Genomic DNA, 19,321 nt, shown 5'->3' on the forward strand with positions numbered 1-19,321 from the left:
CAACTATGTAGTTACCTTTCCAAGATGGCGGCAGGCGTGTTCGCGCTTCTTCAGCGCCGCTCATCAATTTCCGTTTTGACGTGACGTCACAGCATTTCCGCTTCCCACTTCCGTACACAAATGCTGATGACGTGTGCTTTCCTCAGCGCTCCCTCGAACTAGCTAACTTTCCTCCCCTTAGTTGCTCGCTGAGGAACGATTAAGACGAAAAGATATATGTAAATCAATTTATAAAAACAACCAAATAAGCTAGGACCTCGGCAAGTGGCTGTCGAAGATGGAGACGCTTTACCACCAGACAAACAAGTGAGTTACTTGGAAATACTCATCTGATTAGCTAACTAGCTAGCCATTTGCTTAAATTCTACTTTCGATTAGGCACATCCAGGAGGTGCAGTCGCTTATGGGGAATCTGGAGAGAACAGATCGCCAGTCAGTTCACTGTGAGTATTTATTGCAGAAGCTACAGTCACACTGGCTCACTTTGATGTATTCAGAGTAAGTGTGTGTTTGTATACGTGTATTCCTTCCTGTTCTCCTTTTAAAGGCTAATTAATGTCCATTCCGCACGCACTTCTTGTTATGACTGCCGGTGCTTGATTCTTTTGTGTGCTTGGTGATCAGTTTGGAACAGGAAACTGCAGGGCTGGGTTCTTTTAAAGATAAGAGTGGGAAGTTTGCAACAACCAACCCATCAAAAACTAAATTGGAAGAAGACGTAAATGTGATAACCACTGATTAAGTACAATATGGTGACAATAGCAACTAAAGACTGTGTACAGACAGCTTAAGAAATTGATTTGCAAGTGCGTAAGACTGTAAAGTGAATTCAGATTAGTATATTTTATTGATTTATAGCGTCCATTGCTCTACAAATGCTGCCCCTCAATTTTATATAATACAATGGTTGTCTTATCTTACTGTTCAGTGTTAGAGAATGAAATTCATGCTCGAATTGAGCAGATCTTCAACCACTTAGAGCGTCTGGAGATCCTGGCCAGTAAGGAGCCACCCAACCGCCGCCAGAATGCCAAACTGTGAGTTGGGCGAGTCACCTCCTCAAAGTGGAAGTCACAAAGAATGATTATCTTTGACAAGTGTTTTGCTCCCCACTTGAAAAGGCGTGTGGACCAGCTCAAGTATGACGTCCAGCATCTTCGCACCGCCCTGCAGAACTTCCAGCACAGACGCTACACTCATGAGGCTCAGGAGCGAGAACGGGAGGAGCTCATGAGCCGGACCTTCACCACTAATGTCAGTGCTGCCCGTTGTAGAAATAAAATGAAATAGGCAGTAAACAGCTGGAAACACTCGAATGATCATTTCCACAGGATGCAGATACGTCCATCCCCATCGACGAGACGCTGCAGCTCAACACCAACCTACACAATGCACACAGAGGCATGGACGACCTGCTGGGAAGCGGAAGTGGCATCCTCAACGGGCTGAGAGATCAAAGATCTTCACTCAAGGTAAGTTTAGAAAGCTAAATTCTGGGCTGTCTTTTTGGGATGTAAAGTAAGGAGGCTGTTTTTGTTGCCAGGGCACCCACAAGAAGATGCTGGATGTGGCCAACATGCTGGGCCTGTCCAACACGGTGATGCGGATCATCGAGAGACGAGCCACCCAGGATAAGTGGATCATGATCGGAGGGATGCTGCTCACGTGCATCTTCATGTTCCTGGTGATACGATATCTGGGATAAACTGAGAAAGACCCACGGACACAGATATTTTTTTAATTGTGCCGTCACGGTTGTCATTGATGTACCTTCTTACCAGTATTCCACCCCTTTGGACCCACTCCTTTGAAATACAAGCTGTTCTGAAACGTATATTTAATTTTTTTTGTTTAAGACAAATATACGAGTAACAAGCTACATGGTTGTTTTGAGGATTAAAATGTGACATTGTCTTAAATTGAGGTAAAAGGTTAAACAATTGTAATTGTACAGCTCATTTTTGTGATTTACAGTTGCATCTAGTCTCACTATGTGAGTGATTTAATTCTTTAAAATAAAACTTGTATGATTCCCTCGCTTGTCTTTTAATTACATCTAGACTTAAAATATTTTGCCTATTGAGTGCCAACAATATCGCAATTTGAGGTTTGGAATCTAAGGAACAATGCTGCCACCTACTGGCAACATTGGATATCCACCACTGAGTTGTCAGTAGCCGTTAAATTATTCCAAAAATCAAAACAAAAAGCAAGGGATGAACTCAAGGGTTTATTGGGTGACACAATCCCCGTTTTAAAGCAAAATACAGAGTAGCTACAGTTTGAACATCCTCCCTAGACCCATCGAGGCAGGTGAGCAACTTCCTTGACCAATAACAACTGCTAGAATGTTAAGGTTATTCTATAGCAGCTTTATTTACAGAAAAAAATACACAGAGCAACAAAAAAAACACCCTTCTTTGAAAAGCTCATATTGGAAAATAATTTAAAAACAAAAACAAATTATTGCAGTATACTACAATCATTGACTAAGATTTCAGTGCAAGAAATGTCACCTGGCATTGCGAATTGGGGGGGGACTTGGATCGTTACGTGAATACGCTTCTTTGGGTGGGATTCTTCAGATTGCACACTTAGATATGTACACATTACTGCAAGTGAGTAAAAGTAGTCCTATTAAAGCAGGGGTGGTCGTCCTTAGATGGCAAATGGGGCTGTATACAGTTGCTCACCCCTGTATTATTTTTCTCATTAATTTTTTTTGTCACTGGCTGTAGAAGAACATAAAAAACAACAGGGGGAAAAAAAAGTGGTTAAAAAAAAAAATTCTGTTTGCGTACCGCATGAAAAAACCAAACCAGTGTCTGGAGAAAGTCTTAGGAGAAAAAAATATTTGCAAAAACCTCCAAAAGAGAGGAATAAGTGTTCAATCAGACTTCTCACCTGCTCATGAGCCGTGGTTAGGTGGATGCTGGAGGTCCTGCCCTGAGAAGATAGGGTGGAGGAGCGGGTGGAGCTGGAGAGCCGCCGCTGCCGCCGCAGCCTGCGAGGGCCTTGGCGTGAACAGCGTAGGGTAGAGTGCGGCGTGGGGCACGTGGTGGAGCGCCAGGGGTGTGTGGTGAAGCGCTGAGGCAGGGATAATGTGGATGGGCTGCCCGGAAAGGAAGGCGGTGTGGTGGGCGGGGATCAGCCCGGCGTGTCCCAGCGAGTGTCCCAACGAGTGTCCGAGAGTGTGACCAAGTGGAGAAAGGGAAATGGGGGTGAGGTGATGCTGGGGTATGTGGTGCACTTGGGCCAGCTGGGCGTGAGCGGGGTGCGGGTGGTGCGCCGGGTGGATGCCCATGGCGGCGGCGGTGGCAGCGTGGTGCTGCAGGATGGCATGCTGCATGGTGGCGATGGACGTGCCCGACGCCACCGACACGGCGGGCTGCTGGATGTGGATCTGCTGCAGGGTGGGCGGGGGCGGCGGCTGCGGCAGGTTGGCAGCAGCGGCCACGGCGGCCGACGGGAAGCTCTTGACCTGCTTGGCCAGCAGCTGCTGCTGGATGTGCTGCTGCGCCGCCTGCTGCAGCTTGCTATACTTCTCCATCTCCTCCGGCGTGAACGTGATGGGCTGACTCTCCAGCGGGGCCAGGCCATCTTCCTCCGCCTCCAGGCCGTCCTCCTCCAGGCCAGAGGGCGGGTACATGGGATAGCCGTGCATCGGGGGCTGCTGCTGTTGCATGTCAGGCATGAGGGTCTCCATCATGGGGTTCTGCAAGGGCTCCTGGCCCAGTTCCCCTTGGTACTGAGGTATCATCATGGAAGAGTCCTGCTCATATAGCAGGTGGGGTTCTTGTAGCACCTGAGCCTCTGCGGTGGGCTGCTCCGTCACCTCCTGGACTGTTGCACTCTGTGGGGTCTCCTCAACCTTCAGGACCGGTGCGACTGGAGGTGGTGGCGGTGGAGGGAACTCCCTGATGGGCTCCACCAGGATAACTTCTCCGTCAGCCTCGGTGCTCTTCCCTGCTCCAGATTTGTCACACTCTTCCGTTCTGTTCAGGGGGATCACGGGTGTTTTCTTTCCTGCTTGAAGTTTACCGAAAAGCGGCAGCATGCTTTTGGTGGATGGGGGTAGTTTGGGACCAAAGTATCCCTGCGGCGGGTCCTTGATCTTTAAACCGGATTTGGTGACGCGATCGTCTGCATTCTTTTTCGACTGAATCTTCTCCAGGAGCTGGCGTGCCGTGAGGGAGTTTTTGTACTCGCCGGCATCCCGGGTGCCGCCGAGCCGCGGAGCCTGCGAGGCGGTAGCCGTGCGATTAAGGCTGCGTGAGGCGGATCGCGGGGACTGCGAGCGATAGACGCTGGAGCGGTTAAAGTCCCTGCGGAGGGTCTCGCTGCCCGCTCGGCTGCGAGCGCTCCGGCGGTGCGGGGATCCCTTGGCGGAGCTGGAAGAGCGGCTACCGGAGCTGCGGCTCCGGCTGTAGCTCCGCCTCCAGGACCTTGCGCTGGTGCTGCGGCTCCAGCTACTGGAGCTCCTGGAGGTGCTGCGGTGGTGCCGCCGATGCCGCTTCCTGCGGCTGTAGCTGCGCGACCGTGAGCGGGAATCATCGGAGGATGACGAGGTATACTGGCGCCGCCTGGATCGCCGGTGCCCTCGGCTGCCCCGTCTCTCGTAATCCGAGTCCGACGAGCGCTTGGAGTGCCTGCGCCGGTGCCCCTCGGTACTGTAGTCGCTGTAGCTGTCCGAGTAGCTGCGGCTTCGGTGGCTGTAGGCGCTGCTGCCGGCCGAGGAGCGCTCGGAGCTGCTGGAATAAGAGCGACTCTGGGAGGTTTTGCTGCGGTGGTGCCGCCGACGGCTGCTGCCACGTCTGGAAGAGCGGCTGCCCGAGCGCCTGGACTCCTCGCTGTGATGGCGCCGCTCTTCTCGAGGACTCGAGCGGTGGTGGCGTGATCGCTGGGTGGTTGAACCGCCTTCTTCTTCGCTCTCGCTGCTGGGAGGTCTCCCGGGACCGGGGCTCCTCTGGGCCGAGGTGGAACAAGAGGCGCTCTGGGATGGAACGGAGTCAGTTTTAAGTCGCTTGTTGCTGCCGTGCTCCTCGGAGCTAACAGCTTTGTCTGAGCTTTTTCCTGCTGTGCCTTCCTCCACTCCCGACTTGCTTAGAGGATTCTTCATAGCCCGCTTCCTCTTCCCAGTTCCTACAACTCCTCCAGCGGGAGCCTGCCCCGGAGAAGGATCGGGTTTATCTTCAGACTTAACCTTGGCTTTCTCCTTTTCCTCACCTGGAGCCTCCTCTTGATCCTCTGCTTTGTTCTTGCTCTTCTTTTTTTTGTGCTTCTTTTTCTTCTTCTTGGGCGTCTCTTGAGTTGGTTCAGCCTCCCCCTCGGCATCTTCGGCAGCCGCATCTTTATCTTTTGCTTTGCGCTTTGAATGCTTTGTCGACTTCTTGTGCTTCTTCTTTTTCTTCTTCTTCTTCTTGGCGCCGCCGCCACCCGTTGCCGCTTTTTCATCGTCACCTTCAGACTGGCCGCCCTCCGCCTTCGTAGCGGGCTCTTCACTGTTGAGCTCCGTCTTTGCTGCGGCTTTCACCTTAGCGACCGGTTCCGCATTAACGACCGGTTCCGTTTTTGAGGTTGTCGATTCTCTCCGCTTTTCTTTGTCGGGCGGCTCGCTAGGCTTGGGAGACTTTGCGACCTTTCGGGAACGTGCGCCTTTGTTCCGAGACAGCTTGAAATCAAAGTATAGAGGGTTGCAGCTGTAAGACAGGGCGGGCATCGCTTTCGTGAACTCGAGGAGCTCAGAGGGCCACTGCAAGGTGGTGCTCTCATCCTTACTCAACACGGGGAAGAACGGACCCACTGGGATCTTGGGACCCGAGTTGGACTCCAAAGCCTCCGATGGTGGTGGTGAGCTTCTTTCTTTCTGCGTGGGAGAAGAAGGAACCTCGGGAGTTGACTCTACTGTGTTCATAGTGTTGTCATCTTCATTCGCTTTTGAAGCCGGGGGAGTCTGTTGAGCTTCAGGAGTTGCGGTGGTGATGGCATCCTCATCTTCATCCTCATCCTCCTCATTGCAACACTCGACAGTGTTGCTCTCCTGAGACGCGTTCTCAACCTTCTCCTCCTGCACTTCATCCTCCTCTTCGTCTTCTTGACTCTGATTGTGCTCAGACGCCTTCATGAAGAGCAGGAACTGGAAGTGGGGCTTCACTCGACAGTGCGCTGGAGGCATGTAGTGGTAGTACTGAGGCTCCTGTCCTGTGTAGCCCTCGTCCTTCCTCATCATCATTTTCAGCTTATTGAGTGTGGAGGCCAGCGAGCTTCCGTCATTCGACTGCTGCGCCTCTTCTGTCCCAGTCGCGATGCTGGACTCTCCTCCATCACTATCCCGCAAGGCTCCTTTGGGGCTGTCAGTGTTGCAAATGGAGAGTTCCTCCTGCACCGCAACCTTTTCTCCCTCCTCGCCCTCCTCCTCGCCTTCGATTGCCTCGCCGGGATCGGTAAACACCGCAGCGGCCGTCTCCAGCTTCACTGGCGCCTTCTTGGCAAAGGAGAAGGACACGCTGACTTTGGAAGATGCGCTGGCGGTCGGTGAGGAGCAGTTTTTCTTCTTGCCAAGGGAGAAGCTAAATGTCGGCGCGGGCTTCGGCGGCGGTTGTTCACGTTTCTCTGGAACACAGACCTCCATGGCAGGTTCTGTCACAAAAGTACTCTCAGGAAGAAAGATGTCTCCATCTTCAGCTTTCTTGCCGTCTATTGCCACTGTGGTCGTTTTGAACATGGGCCCGCTTCCCGGTGTGCTGGAATGAATCATAATAAAAAGACGGAACGTGTTTGTAATGGCCACTGGAACGTCTGCCTTTATCAATTAAATCTTCCAGTAGATGGCGCTGATGAACAAATAAGACATCCTACCAGTCCTGCTGTTTCCTCTGCTCCGCCAGCTCGTGCAGACGACGCAGCATCTTTTCCTGCTTCTTCCCACCTTTACGGGAACGTGACGACACATTCCGAGCAAACTCCCGCTGCTTGAGCTCCTTTAGCCTCTGTGAGACGGAACAACATCGGCATTAACGTCACGATAACTCTTGGGGGGTATTTCGAAGACGTACCTGCTTATGAGCGTGGTCGTAGGAGTTGATGTGGTTGTCAAATTCTTGGTGTTTGGTGTACTGCTTGTCACATAGCTCACAGTAGAAATTAGCCCTCAGGTCTTCCAGAGCTTTTGCAATTGCTTTCTCCTTTTCAATTTGATCCTGTTGGCATATGAAGAAAAAGTTAGCTTAAATAGCGTTGGTCATAAGTAACCAGGGCAGACCTCACCTTATATTTCTGCCGTAGTTCTTCCGTCTCTTCCTTCTCCACTTCAAGCGCTCGTCTTTTCTCGGTGGCATCCTCTGCATAATCCATCTAAATAAAAGGACGTTGTTTACAATTCAAGCTAACCAAAAAAAAGAGCAGATTCAGCTAAACAAAGTACCCTTACCTCCATCTCCATCCGTCCCATTCCCATGACATCATATTTAAGGATAATGGGCACGGGGTCCGTGCGTCCTGAGGGAACAAGAGACAGAGAGACGACAAGGTGAGTTGTTTCCTAAGCTAGCTAGGTGAAAGGCCAGCTCGGAGACAGCCTGCTTTTAAGAGCATAGGGTGCTGGGGTTAGAGAAATTAGCCTTTTAAAAAAGTGCAAAGAGACCAGAAAGCTACAGTGAACCAAACACCAGCCATTCTCACAGCTTACTGATGAGACAGCAAGTTTAGACAAAGCCGTGACAAATTTGCCGTACCGCTTTAAGTGTTAGCAAAACAATGGCACAGCAACAGGCTGGCACACACGAGCGACAAAACCTCGCTGTGTCTCTTGCAGCCTATTGCGTCACCATCCCCTTTTCCCTGATTGTCGTCCGATTTCCTTGAACCCGTGCCCCGCGAACCTCTTTGTAAAGTTTAATCCGCAAGCTGTGAAAAGAGCTAGCTCAGAAGGAAAGCAACTGTCGAGAAAAAGAAACAAAAGACAATCAAAAGAAAATGAAAAACAAAAATTGAAATCAAGACTACTTGGAAGATTGAGACGTAAACGGCTTAATCCACTCATAATCAGCCAAACAAAGCAGATAGAGATAAAGACATACAGTAGTCAAAAAAAAAAAAAAAAAAAACAAGACACAAGCAATGAACTACAGCGGTAGTGATGTCACAGGCCAAGGTATCGCCATGGTGACAGTGCAAGGGATGGGGGATACTTACCTGCTCACACATGGAAATGGGGAAGAGGGGTACAGACAGATAGACAAGGATTCTCAAAAGTAATATATATATATATTATATATATTTGATCATACATATTATATATATATATGTATATATGTCTATGGACCAGTGTGTGTTGCTCCTCTTACCAGCCAGACACAACAACCAGTCTTACTGGTTATCGTTTCAGTTTTGATTTAGCTCCCCCCTCCCCCCCACTCCGTACACACAGTTTTGGTTGCAGTGAATCACGTTCACACGTATACCATTGGGCGTGTGTCATAGCTACAAGCACGGAAGTATTATTTAATTTGGACGTCTCTGATGAATGTGTGACTAACTCCAAAATGTTCTTTTCTTCCCTATGGGAGGCCAAGAACAGAGAAAGTGTTGCTTCCTTTTTTTGGAAATCATCACAGCCCAATGACATTCAATTCTGAAATCACAAATGCATGGGCATTGTAACATCACGGCCTGCCTGGACTCTCAGTCCCACTGCAGTGTCTGTCACCTCCATAGAATTTTTTTTTTTATCCTTTTCCACTGCACCGTACCAACTTGAGCCCAACTAGCTCAAATGTATTTCTGCTTGGGGCAAAATCTAAATTGCAGGGACAGCACAAAAATATTGGCCTTTTTTTTCGACCAATCAGCGACCAGCAATAGTTTTGTTATCGGCATGCTTTGAAACAGAGTATCTGGTTGTATATTTTCTAAATGGAAAAGGTTCTGCAACCCTTTTTTATGTCACATCTTAAAGATGGCGGCTGTTTTGTATTTAAAAAAAAAAAAAAAAGCACCAATACAGGAAAAAGCCGACCAATTTTCGGACATGATGCATCAGCGTAATATAAACTGCACAGAGCTGAGTGGGTACCATGCAGTGAAAAAGGCACTGCCTCACTAAATTGAAAGGGGGGGGGTGATTGTCTGCAACGTTGATGTCAACGTGTATTCTGGTAGGTGGCTGGCGTGCACGTCAGTCCACTGCAGTGGTTAGTCTGAATGGAGTCGCAAGCCCAGCCCAGAATTAAAAAGATTCATTAACAATTGCATCCCAAACCTCATCACCAATCGTCAAACACAGTGACAATACGTCCACATTACCCATCCCAAGTGGAAAAAGAAAGGGACCAGACAACAACGATGTGCATCTAAATCACAAGGTGTGAATCACAAGGTATTAAAAAAAAAAAAAGAAAAAAAGGAAAACAAAATGACAATGTTCTAAGAGTAATACATAATGCATGATAATATATACAAGCAGCAGAATGAGGACTAATACGGAGAGATTTGAAAGCCTATGTAGCATTGGTGCTGTGATGACAGGAGAAACAAAAAAAAAATGGGAGAAAACAAAACAAAAATTCAATTGGGGCAGAAAATAACATTTACCACTAAGTTTACCATCAGCACAACATGGGCAGGATCAAATCGCTGTAAAAAAGAAACACCAATTGGTTAAGCAGGAAGATTGAGACACAGAGAAGGGAGGGCGGGGTTTGGGGGGGGTGTAGGTGCGTGTGTGGAGTTGTGGGGCGTGGCGGATCTGTGTCCACACACCCCGCCTGCCCACACACACACACACAGCGAGATGCTTACAGGTTCCCTCTCACCACCATCTCCAAACCACATGTCCCAGTGCCCTGGCTCTTTTGGTATTTACCTCAACCAGAATATGCCCCAAAACACAATTGTGCCAATAATGTTCCCCTTGGCGGCTACAATGTATGCACGTAAGTCTTGGGACAAGCCATTGATAAAAGGTTCCCCATCCCCGAGCAGTAAATAATTTCGGCGGAGCTTTACTGGGTGAGGGGTTGACTTTAAACAGCTGAGAATATTACCAGCTCAGGAAAAAAAAATAAAAGATGGACGCCCGCCACCTTCCCTCCTTTTAAGGTGCCTTGGTGAAGTTAGAAAACCCTTAATCCAAAGTTATTTTTCTTTTTAGAAGGGGCGTGTTTAATTAAACCACTCACCCCAAAATGGTGAAAGACGTGACACACAGATATACCCGTCGGATTTTAAGCAGCGCTCGACACGGGCGTGATTTTTCTGACCGCCTTATTGTGCCGACAGCAACGCTGCTCAAAGCCCAAGGGGGGAGTGTGACAGTCGGAGCCAGGCAACAGTGCACGTCTGGGACAAACATGCCGTGCAAAAAGGGGTGGGGGGTGGGTGGGCAAACAAAAGAGGGGAAGATGGGTGGGAGTGTGTAACCAAGGCAACAGAGATGTTGAGTGTGTAGGAGGGTGGTGAGGTTTTCCCTGTAAGGTTGACACGATGGCCCGGTCAGTTACAGTTCCATTCGCACAGACGCACACGCATGGCATCAGTCCCGTGTGTGACCAGCACACACATCCAAGTGTCACAAGTTGTTGAAACAGGCAAACAAGCAGAGAAAAAGGGAGGCGGGAGGTGAAGTGGGGGTCTACTCTGCAAGCCATTCAAAGTCTGAGCCGTGGTCGCAGCCAATCAGATACCCGACAGCAGCCTCGGAAAGTCAAAAGGGGAGGGGGGGTGATAAAAACGATTCTAAGGCGAGTGTGACGGAATCACGGCTTCTTTACGTCTAACATTGATTCAAACGAATTGTCGTTTTGGCTCAAATCAAAGCACTTCACATCGGGAGCGGATTCAGATAAAGGTTTAGTGATTATCAAGCAGAGAGAAGGAAGCTGACAGAGGCCATTAGCCTACAGTATACTGTAAAAAAAAAAAAAAAAAAGGGGGGGGGGGTTACACTGAGGTGAACTGCCGAGTGGGAGAAAGAAAACACGCACCCACGCACACACGCATACGGACATACAGAAGGGATCCAACAAACCTTACCTAAAAAGGGGCAAAAAAAGGGACAAAAGAAGAATAAGAACAGTCAATACAGTGGAAAACTTAAAAAGGGGACAACACTTGAAAATTCAAACCCTCTTTGTCAAAAAAAAAAAAAAAAGATTGCACTTCAACTGCCGTGTTGCAAATCAATGAGCATCCAGCAGGAGGACAAGCGACTTATTTGTCCGAACGGACGGACGGCGCTTTGCCGCAGAGACATCTGCACACAAAGCGAGAAAGCTTACGTAAGCGGACAGCGGCGGCGGCGCCAGCTCTGCGACTTGTTCGCTCTCCTCCGCAAATTGCGCTGCCATTCAAGGCCAACCCGAGACACAAGAATAAATTCAAACTCTGCAAAGCCCAGCGATGACTTACTGTTTGTTTCGGGCCCGACTGATTCATCGGCCGTGTTTTGTTTTCCTTCCTATCAACACACACTGTAATTCAAACTTTGATAAATGCAGTAGTTTTTTGACGGCTCTGTCAAAGTTTGATTCTTACAAGCCATGCTTGGGTGAGCATGTCAACTCATGCAGATGAATCGAACAGGATGTCACTATTTTACGACCCAACCTCAAAAGCACACATCCTTCTAACAGGGTGCCAAAAAAGATCTTCTACAAAAGCTCAAGACTGCAACGATTCCGTGCCAACTATCAAGTTTGGGTTAAAAAGAAAAGATGGAGGGTGGGAAAAAAGCAATTAGTCTAGGAAATGCCAGGGCGTGATTAAAAACATGCCAGGCAGGGCTGAGCAAACAAACTGAGCCAAGGAGCCGACCTCCGTTGCTCCACCAGCATGACTATCTGGACTACTTTGGGTCCGCCTGGCTCTTCTTAACCTCTGAGACGTGAGCTGAACTGAGTCAGACAAGACACCAAAAGCAATTGAATGGAAAAATTAACATTTCCGCTCACCCCACCCCTCTCTTTATATTTTCCTCCCACGTCAACTTGGAGAAGAAGGAGAAGGATAGCAGCAAAATGGCTGTAAGGAAGTGCGGGGAAAGTTGCCGGTACAAATAAAGACGCTGAAAATGTGAGCGGGGAGAATTGGCGAGTGGCGCCAGTACGTTAAAGACTGTGCGTGGATGAGCGAGGGCTTACCCTGCATGCTTTTGCCGAGTCCCTGGCCCAACTTCCAGCCATGTTTCTGAAGCAGCCGGTGCCCGATGTTGTCCTAGCAGAGAGGAGAGAGGAGAGAAACCAGAACTATTCCAATAGTAAGAGATGCTTTTCCCCTCCCGTGATGTCACGGTTCACACAAGAACTAAAACAAAAGCACTCAGCTCACACGACCATCAGCACAGCCACCACCACCACCACCATCGTCATCATTAACGTCATCCACGGCAACTACAAAGTGTACGTCAGTGTCTTTCATCACAAGTGTGTGTGTGTGTGTGGGGGGGGGGGGCTGAGGGAAGGCGCTACCATTAAATGAGACTATGTGTAGTCTGCACACTACAATAAATTGATCACTAAATATTGAAAGGGGAAGGAGGGCAATATAGACATCACACACACACAAGCGCGCACACACACAGATATATATATATATGAACCACTACAGAGCAAGATCTTAGTAAACAAAGAAAAGTGACACAGAACATGTATGGAAATCTTGCATTAACAAAATGACAACCAGAAACTCCAAGCTTGCTGTGATTCTGTAACCATGACAGGAAAGGGGGGGGTGGCGGAGGGAGCACCATGAAACACGTAGCTGTCACAAATAAAATACAAAAACAAAATAAAAGCAAGAGGAAGAGACAGGAGTGGTGCTAGCGGGGCCTTGGATTACCATTACAAGGCCCGGGGGGGTGGAGAGAATGTGCACGCGTGAAGGGAGGATGTGCAGACCGAAAAAGAGGGAGACGACGTGTGCAAGTAGCCCCACTAATTATTATTTTTGGTTTTGTTTAATTGGAAATTCCCATTTTTTTTTTTTAAATAAATGAATAGCCTGAATACATCAGCCGAGGTAGTTCACAGTCACCTTGCAATGACGACGGGCACTATGTATGAATTATTGTGAGGCCATCTTATTTTGGAGTCTACATTTTTAATATTAACGTCAAAATCTGCTAAATGCAAATGAATCAAAGATAGGACCATGCACAACAGGAATTCCTACAATGTGCAAGTCTCCCGAGATTGTGTTGTCACGAGTATGGGTCAGCAAAGGAGGGGGGGGGGGGGGCATGACGTGAAATGCAAGACTGTCCCAACACTACACACTACAGTTACAACCTCAAGCACAAAAACATAACAATGACATTTTCCGAATGAAAAGTGTTGTTCTATTGTGATTATAACTATTCCAGTCTAACATTCAGAGTGCTGCATTCTACCAAAAAAAAAAAAAAATAAAAGAGCTAAAACATACAAACCAAACATGAAGGATATTTATAATCACAAAGAGATCGACGACATTCACAAAAACGGAAGGTAGAGGGAATTGGAACAAAAAAGGGGACGAAAACTGCATGCGGCTTTTTGTTAAAATTGCTTCAACAAAAAGCGTCTTTTTGTGTTAGTACTACACTGCACATACAACTGAGGAAGCGGGAAGGAGTGTAGGAGAGTGCGAACAAAACCAACGTGTGTGTTAGTCTCAGGTGGATCAGGCACAGCGAAGGTGGTGATGGCTCAACAGGGCCCGTAGATTATTTTTTTACTTGATGAGATAGACAGGGGGCGGTAGAGAGCAGGCTGAGCCATGGCAGAGGGAGGCTTTTTTGGATAGTTGGGGAGGAGGAGGGGGGGGGGACTGGATTTGGACGGGTTAGTGCATGTGAAGGGAAGTGGCGGTTACACACAGCACGCACAACATCTCCGCCCATGAGGTCGTCATTCTTCAATATCGGCCATTTTAAATTTTAGGGAGCAATGCAGAGTTGGAATACTGCAGGATGATGCTTCTTTATTGATTTAGGGCAGAGGCTCGGAGCGAGAGACTCCCCGAGCGAATGGCCTGATTTGAGCGTAGCGAATGCTCCACATTGTTGCTCTTCATCGAGTATTTCAAAACAGGAAGGGCAACATTTGCGACCGGCGGCAAGAGATGAGGTGGCGGCGGCGTGTCGAAGCGACAGGTATGAGTTGCACCAAAAGAGAATGGACGGACAGACGGAAGGACGGACGGACGGACGGATGAGAGCAAAGACGGCGAGTCCAACAGCAGTGCAAGTGGAGTGAAGGCATTTCCATACGAACCTGGCTTTAAAATACTGGGCTGTCAAAAAAACAGTCACACGTGACACAACGTAAGAAACCAGCCAAACGCTTTCAACTGCAATTCTGCTAGCTTGTCTATTTTTTTTTTTTTTAATCTAAAACTGCTTTTCTCTGCTACTTTAAAAAAAAAAAAAAACAATACTGTATACAAACAGAAAAGGTAAGCATGTCAAAAAAAACACCCCAACTGTTAATACAAGAGAAAAGAAAAGCAGAAAATATTATCCAAACAAAAAACCTCTACAAACTGGAAGGGGGGGTGCACTGCGCTGTTACCGGGGCACAGTGCCTTGCAAAAATTTGGCCGAGGGGAGGAGATATGCAGGGGAGCCCACCTTGAGACCTCATAATTACTCATGCAGTTAGTCTCCGGGGCTTGACTGTATGAAATTGTGTGTGCGGAATATGGATTGAATCATTTGTGATTGGGGTACAGAGGTGCATTTTAAGCCTCGGAGGGTGCCCACTGCATATCGGTCGGGGTGGATGATTGAGAGGAGGGGGGAGTAAAAAGGAGACTTTGGGGCGGGGACAGGAGGACAATTGGTGTCGTACTGAATGCTACCAGGCATGCAATGCAAAACCAATGTTAGAGAGAGAAGAGCAGAGATCAAAAGGGAGAGGGGATAAAGACACGAGTAAGAGATCCCAGTCAAGTACCACAGACCTCTAAGCTGCCTATAGATGACATACAACAAGAGGCTGAGAGGGAGGGGGGGACTTTCGGCTCGCATTTATTTACATTCGTTTTCATTGTGTTATCACTCACTTTGTCAATCAAGGCACATGGCAGTTGATAAATTGGACCACTTTTTTTGCTGTAACAGCTCTCGCTGACCTCCCCTCCTTCCATAAATAATAGCGCAGGAGGAGAAGAGCCACTCAAGCCAGGTAAGCAGGCCACCTCTCGCTCTTTTGTATTTTTTTTTTTCCAACCACCCACACAGTAGTGGGAATTGGACAGAAACAGCCATTTCGCTGCAGCTTTACTTTTAGTGCAGATGACTATTCAGATTTGGTGCTAGCTGTTGCTCCGGTCCGACCGGTTCAGGTAGAATATCTGCAAGAGAGGGTGGGGGGGGGCCGGACCTGCTCAACACCAGGCTTGGGAGACCACTGAGACGACGGAAGACAGTAAAAAAGAAAGAGCTGCCTGCGCTATTCTTTACGTGCCTCTTGAGCAAAAAGAAATCAAGAAATAAAAATGCAGTCCCATTTGCACAAGCACCATGCCAGCACAGAATGACAGAGGGTACTGTACACCGAATCACTGTGTAGTAGGGAGGGAGCCAGACAGAAATTAAGACAGCGAGGTAGAAAATAGAGATTTAGAGTGGAACAGTGAGAGAGAGCGAGAGAGACAAAAACAGTCAAGAAAAGCGTTACAAGGACCCTAGAGACAGGAGTAAGAAAGCAGAGCGTGCAAATACAAACCGGGTCATTGCTGCTTAGCTAATTGGGGGGGCCAATTCGCTGCAGGAGAGAAATGTCGAACACCCCAAGTTGTGTACAATAAGATAACTGTCCTACAAACACAAACAAATTCTAAGCTACGTACACACACACACACACGAGCACACACACGCACGCACAGTCACTCCAAAAACAAAATACCCATTCACATCATCTAATATGTGTTTTGTTGGTTGGGGAGTGGAGTAAGCAATGCGCACTAATTTCAACTGGGTTGTGGATTAATAAATAAAGATGTACAATTGAAAACAGAAGATTTTATTCCCCCCGCAGTCTGACATGAAAAATGCATGTCTTTTTAAACAGTGTATGTAAACTTTGGGTTTCAACTGTACATTCAAATTGCAGGTCCATAAAAACAAATTTACTCAAAAATGACTTCTAAATGTTGACGCCTGCTCGACAACTTTATCCACTCCGTCGACTCGTCTCGTAGTGTAACGACGGCTAACGACGATGACGTTATGCGCGATTAAAACCAAACATTCACCTAGCATGTATGCTATCAACTTAAATGTCACACAGGAAGTGGATAGCGGAGGACACAGGGACGAGGGGACGGGGTGGGGGGAGTTGAGAGGTATTAATGGACACGAGATGAGCCTTTCGATTCATTAAGTTGAGTCAAGCGGACGTGAAAATAAAAAGAATCCCTGCCTGGAGCAATCATCCACTCTCACACCTTGGTCCAACAGTGCCGGACGACAGGATGCGGCCTTACCGATTCAATGGGCTTGTCCAGGGACGCCTGTTCCAGCTCCACTTGGCCGTCTTCATACTGGTCAAAGTGATTTCCGCCCTGAGAGACATAAACAATACACACACATGAAGCGTTCCTTTTGTGGGCTGTCAGAACCACTGTGTAATGTCTCAACTTCAATATAATTTAATGACGGGGGAGGGGGGGGGGCTAAAATTGTTAACTTTCCAGCCAACAACTGCAGAGCAGCAGACTATGAATTTATGGGCTTGTTAATGCCAAATAGGGAGTTTGTACAGCGGACGGATGGCTTCCTGTCTTAGGCTGCGGAAGACAGGCAAAGGTCACGTCTCATCACATGAGCAGTAGAATGTAAAGGATCTTCGCTAGTACGATCCATGAGGCCACAATGAGGTGATTTGATGCTTTGCTGGTCAGTAATTCAGATTAAAACAGGAGCCTGCATCAGCTCTAGCCAAGCCAGCGAGGGCGGGAGGGATTATGACAAACACAGTTGCCGTGGGAGAGCAGATCGATTTCTCCCCCACCCACACTGTCTCTCTCCTTTGGGCGACTTTGCCATCAGACCACGACATGAGCTTGCGGTGCGGCGCTAATCCAGTCCAAATTTGTATTAGGCATACTCTGGAGGACTGTTCATCACACCAACATGTGAGTGGTGCAAACTGTACTACTGCGTCCAAAATGATCCCTTCAAAGTTTCAAGGAAGATTTTCAATTAAACATTTTTGTCATTGAACAGATTAATTTTTCCGTTGCTATTTATAAAATGAATAAAACTGCCTGATGTATTACAATCCCCTTCTCTTAAAGGGAAATGAAAGAATTTCAACCAGCTCTGCATGTTTTCTAGACGGAAAATCGCAATGCTGTGTGTTTCTAGCGCTCCAGATAAGCCGCCCGGGTAAAGCACAATGCAGGTCAACAGAGCGTGCAGTTTGCAGCAATGTCCACGGATGCTTTCGGTGGCCATTCGCTCAGTGGTTGAACCCGTTCGACAGAAACATTCAGACTGCATTTCTCCCGTAAACAGCAGGCATGCATTTCCCATTAGAAACAAATAAAGTGGAGGCAAACAGAGGAAATCAAATTAACCAAAATGGAATCCTTAGCCACATAAACACATTATGCAGTGGAATGTGTGCAATGTAATAGTCTGCATTAATGCAATTTATTTTTATTTTGTTTTGTATTCATTTTTATTAAAACAGTCCCGTACCACCTTGTCGGTGTAAAATAGCAAACAGCACACATTTCATCAAATAATAAAAGTGAAGATGATGATTTCATGTAAACTAATAAAAAGTAAGCACTGACTGCACAAAATGCATGTTTTGAATGACTGGGTGTGGTCGCAAAGCACAGATAACAAAATAATGGTCCAACTTCTCAAATGCAGGTTATCATAATAGTGAGGAGCACCACAATATAAAACATATACAGTAAAAAATAGCACGCATGTGAATTGCTTCATTGACATTTACAGCATGTTACTGTGATTATGCTCAGATTGATTTAACTGCATCAGTAAATACAATGTATTCACAATTGTGCTTTCTAATCATACTGGAGTTAATTTAATCTTTCAAACAACAATAGGTTTAGTCAAGTACTAAAAACACACCGTTGAGGTTTGATAAAACCGGGAAAGAAAACGTCACTGTCATTGCATAGTCACGTTAACACTAATGCACAATAAGCGCACTTGTTAGCGACGTGCTTGCTGGCTAGCCGAGCCTCGTTAGCATATGTCGATAAACATCCAGCCTTGTCAAGGTCATTAAAGAGCAATTCGGTGTCAGTTACTAAAAAAATCGCTGGCTGGTTTGTAGGTAGATGTATTGTCGCAGATGTAGACGAGTGTTACGGCTCCGAAAAAAATAGATGTTGATTTAGAGAACGCCAAAACATCGAACGGTGGAAATGAAATTGACAAGAGCTGCAGTGCACTGCCGTTAGCCTGGCTAGCTACGAATGCTAACGAGCGAAAACGGATGCAGAAACGAATCAGCTGTCAGTGTTCGTGGTTCTTTATTAGTGTCCCGAGATACCGCAGATGACGCACAAAAAAATAAAGAGACAGAAGAGTGGCGTTTTACCTGGAAATCACGCTCTTCGTTGAAACGAGAAAATCTGTCGGCCATTTTCTTAACAGAGCAGCTTCTCTTTGCTGACCGTGTGTGTCCCCCGGCGGAGCACACCACTGTGATGCGCACTCGGTAGACTACAGTATTAGCTGCCAATTAGCCTCGATCAAGCTAACACAAGACAGGCAAATTGATAGGAATGTTATTGTTGAAGGCGCTAATGCTAAAACTGTACGATTAGAAATAACATCTTTCATGTATACATTTCCTTTGGTGTACTGAAAGTAACATATTTGGCACAGTATTGTTCATGACCACTTGGGTACTAGTTTAGACAAGTGTCTCCATCTAGTGGTAACTAAACTCCATACTTAACGCTTTTTGTTTCCAATCTAGTACAGATTCATCCAGTATTACGGTAAAATAATAATAATTGTTTAATGAATTTACGCAATGGAAACGAAGGACGACGTTGAACACTAACTTGTTTACTGAACGGGATATACAACACCAACAAACAAGTATTTGTTTGATTGCTCGTTTATGTTATTAAGTGTGAGACGCACTAAAACTAAGGGTTCGTGCATTTATGTGGGTTTGTTTATGACTTGATTAAAAAGCGATTGTCGTGAAACCCTGTTGACATTTGTCAAGCAATCGTTTAATCTGCCACTTCCTACCAACTAATTTTACCTTCAGATTAAAAGATAATGTGTCATTTGTAAAAGGTCAAAGAATGTAACGACACGAGCGCCTAATGAAGAAAAAAA

At 47.0% G+C, this 19,321-nt stretch overlaps 3 protein-coding genes across 14 annotated transcripts in view; 1 reads left to right on the forward strand and 2 right to left on the reverse strand.

Moving 5' to 3' along the window:
* The window catches only part of srcin1a (SRC kinase signaling inhibitor 1a), a 60,945-nt gene extending 60,785 nt beyond the window's left edge, over positions 1-160 (reverse strand). The window contains exon 1 of the mRNA XM_088357607.1: positions 16-160. The gene's annotated coding sequence lies outside the window, so the exon portion shown is untranslated. The remainder of the gene's footprint in view (positions 1-15) is intronic.
* gosr2 (golgi SNAP receptor complex member 2) lies at positions 95-2,034 on the forward strand. The gene is made up of 6 exons (XM_088357639.1): positions 95-306; positions 379-443; positions 929-1,037; positions 1,122-1,254; positions 1,332-1,472; positions 1,544-2,034. Exons 1-6 carry the CDS (start codon positions 278-280, stop codon positions 1,703-1,705), a joined length of 639 nt encoding a protein of 212 aa, XP_088213765.1. The 5' UTR covers positions 95-277; the 3' UTR covers positions 1,706-2,034.
* Positions 2,035-2,217: 183 nt separating this feature from the next.
* gpatch8 (G patch domain containing 8) lies at positions 2,218-18,811 on the reverse strand. Of its 12 annotated transcripts, none has more exons than XM_088357626.1 (11): positions 18,564-18,811; positions 16,465-16,542; positions 15,705-15,743; positions 14,250-14,268; positions 12,138-12,210; positions 9,592-9,633; positions 7,430-7,497; positions 7,267-7,353; positions 7,056-7,199; positions 6,859-6,989; positions 2,218-6,743 (listed from the first exon to the last, which is right to left on the reverse strand). In XM_088357626.1, the coding sequence occupies exons 7-11, from the start codon at positions 7,454-7,456 to the stop codon at positions 2,909-2,911; spliced, it is 4,224 nt and encodes a 1,407-aa protein (XP_088213752.1). In that variant the 5' UTR covers positions 7,457-7,497; positions 9,592-9,633; positions 12,138-12,210; positions 14,250-14,268; positions 15,705-15,743; positions 16,465-16,542; positions 18,564-18,811; the 3' UTR covers positions 2,218-2,908. The 12 variants fall into 12 exon arrangements, with proteins under 12 accessions (XP_088213752.1, XP_088213753.1, XP_088213754.1 ...); XM_088357627.1 differs by having other exon boundaries at positions 15,705-15,796; XM_088357628.1 differs by lacking the exon at positions 15,705-15,743.
* Between the last annotated feature and the right edge of the window lie 510 nt (positions 18,812-19,321).

The sequence above is a fragment of the Syngnathus floridae genome, chromosome 17 (assembly GCF_059516105.1).
Source record: "Syngnathus floridae isolate MCC-2025c chromosome 17, RoL_Sflo_1.0, whole genome shotgun sequence".
NCBI lineage: Eukaryota > Metazoa > Chordata > Actinopteri > Syngnathiformes > Syngnathidae > Syngnathus > Syngnathus floridae.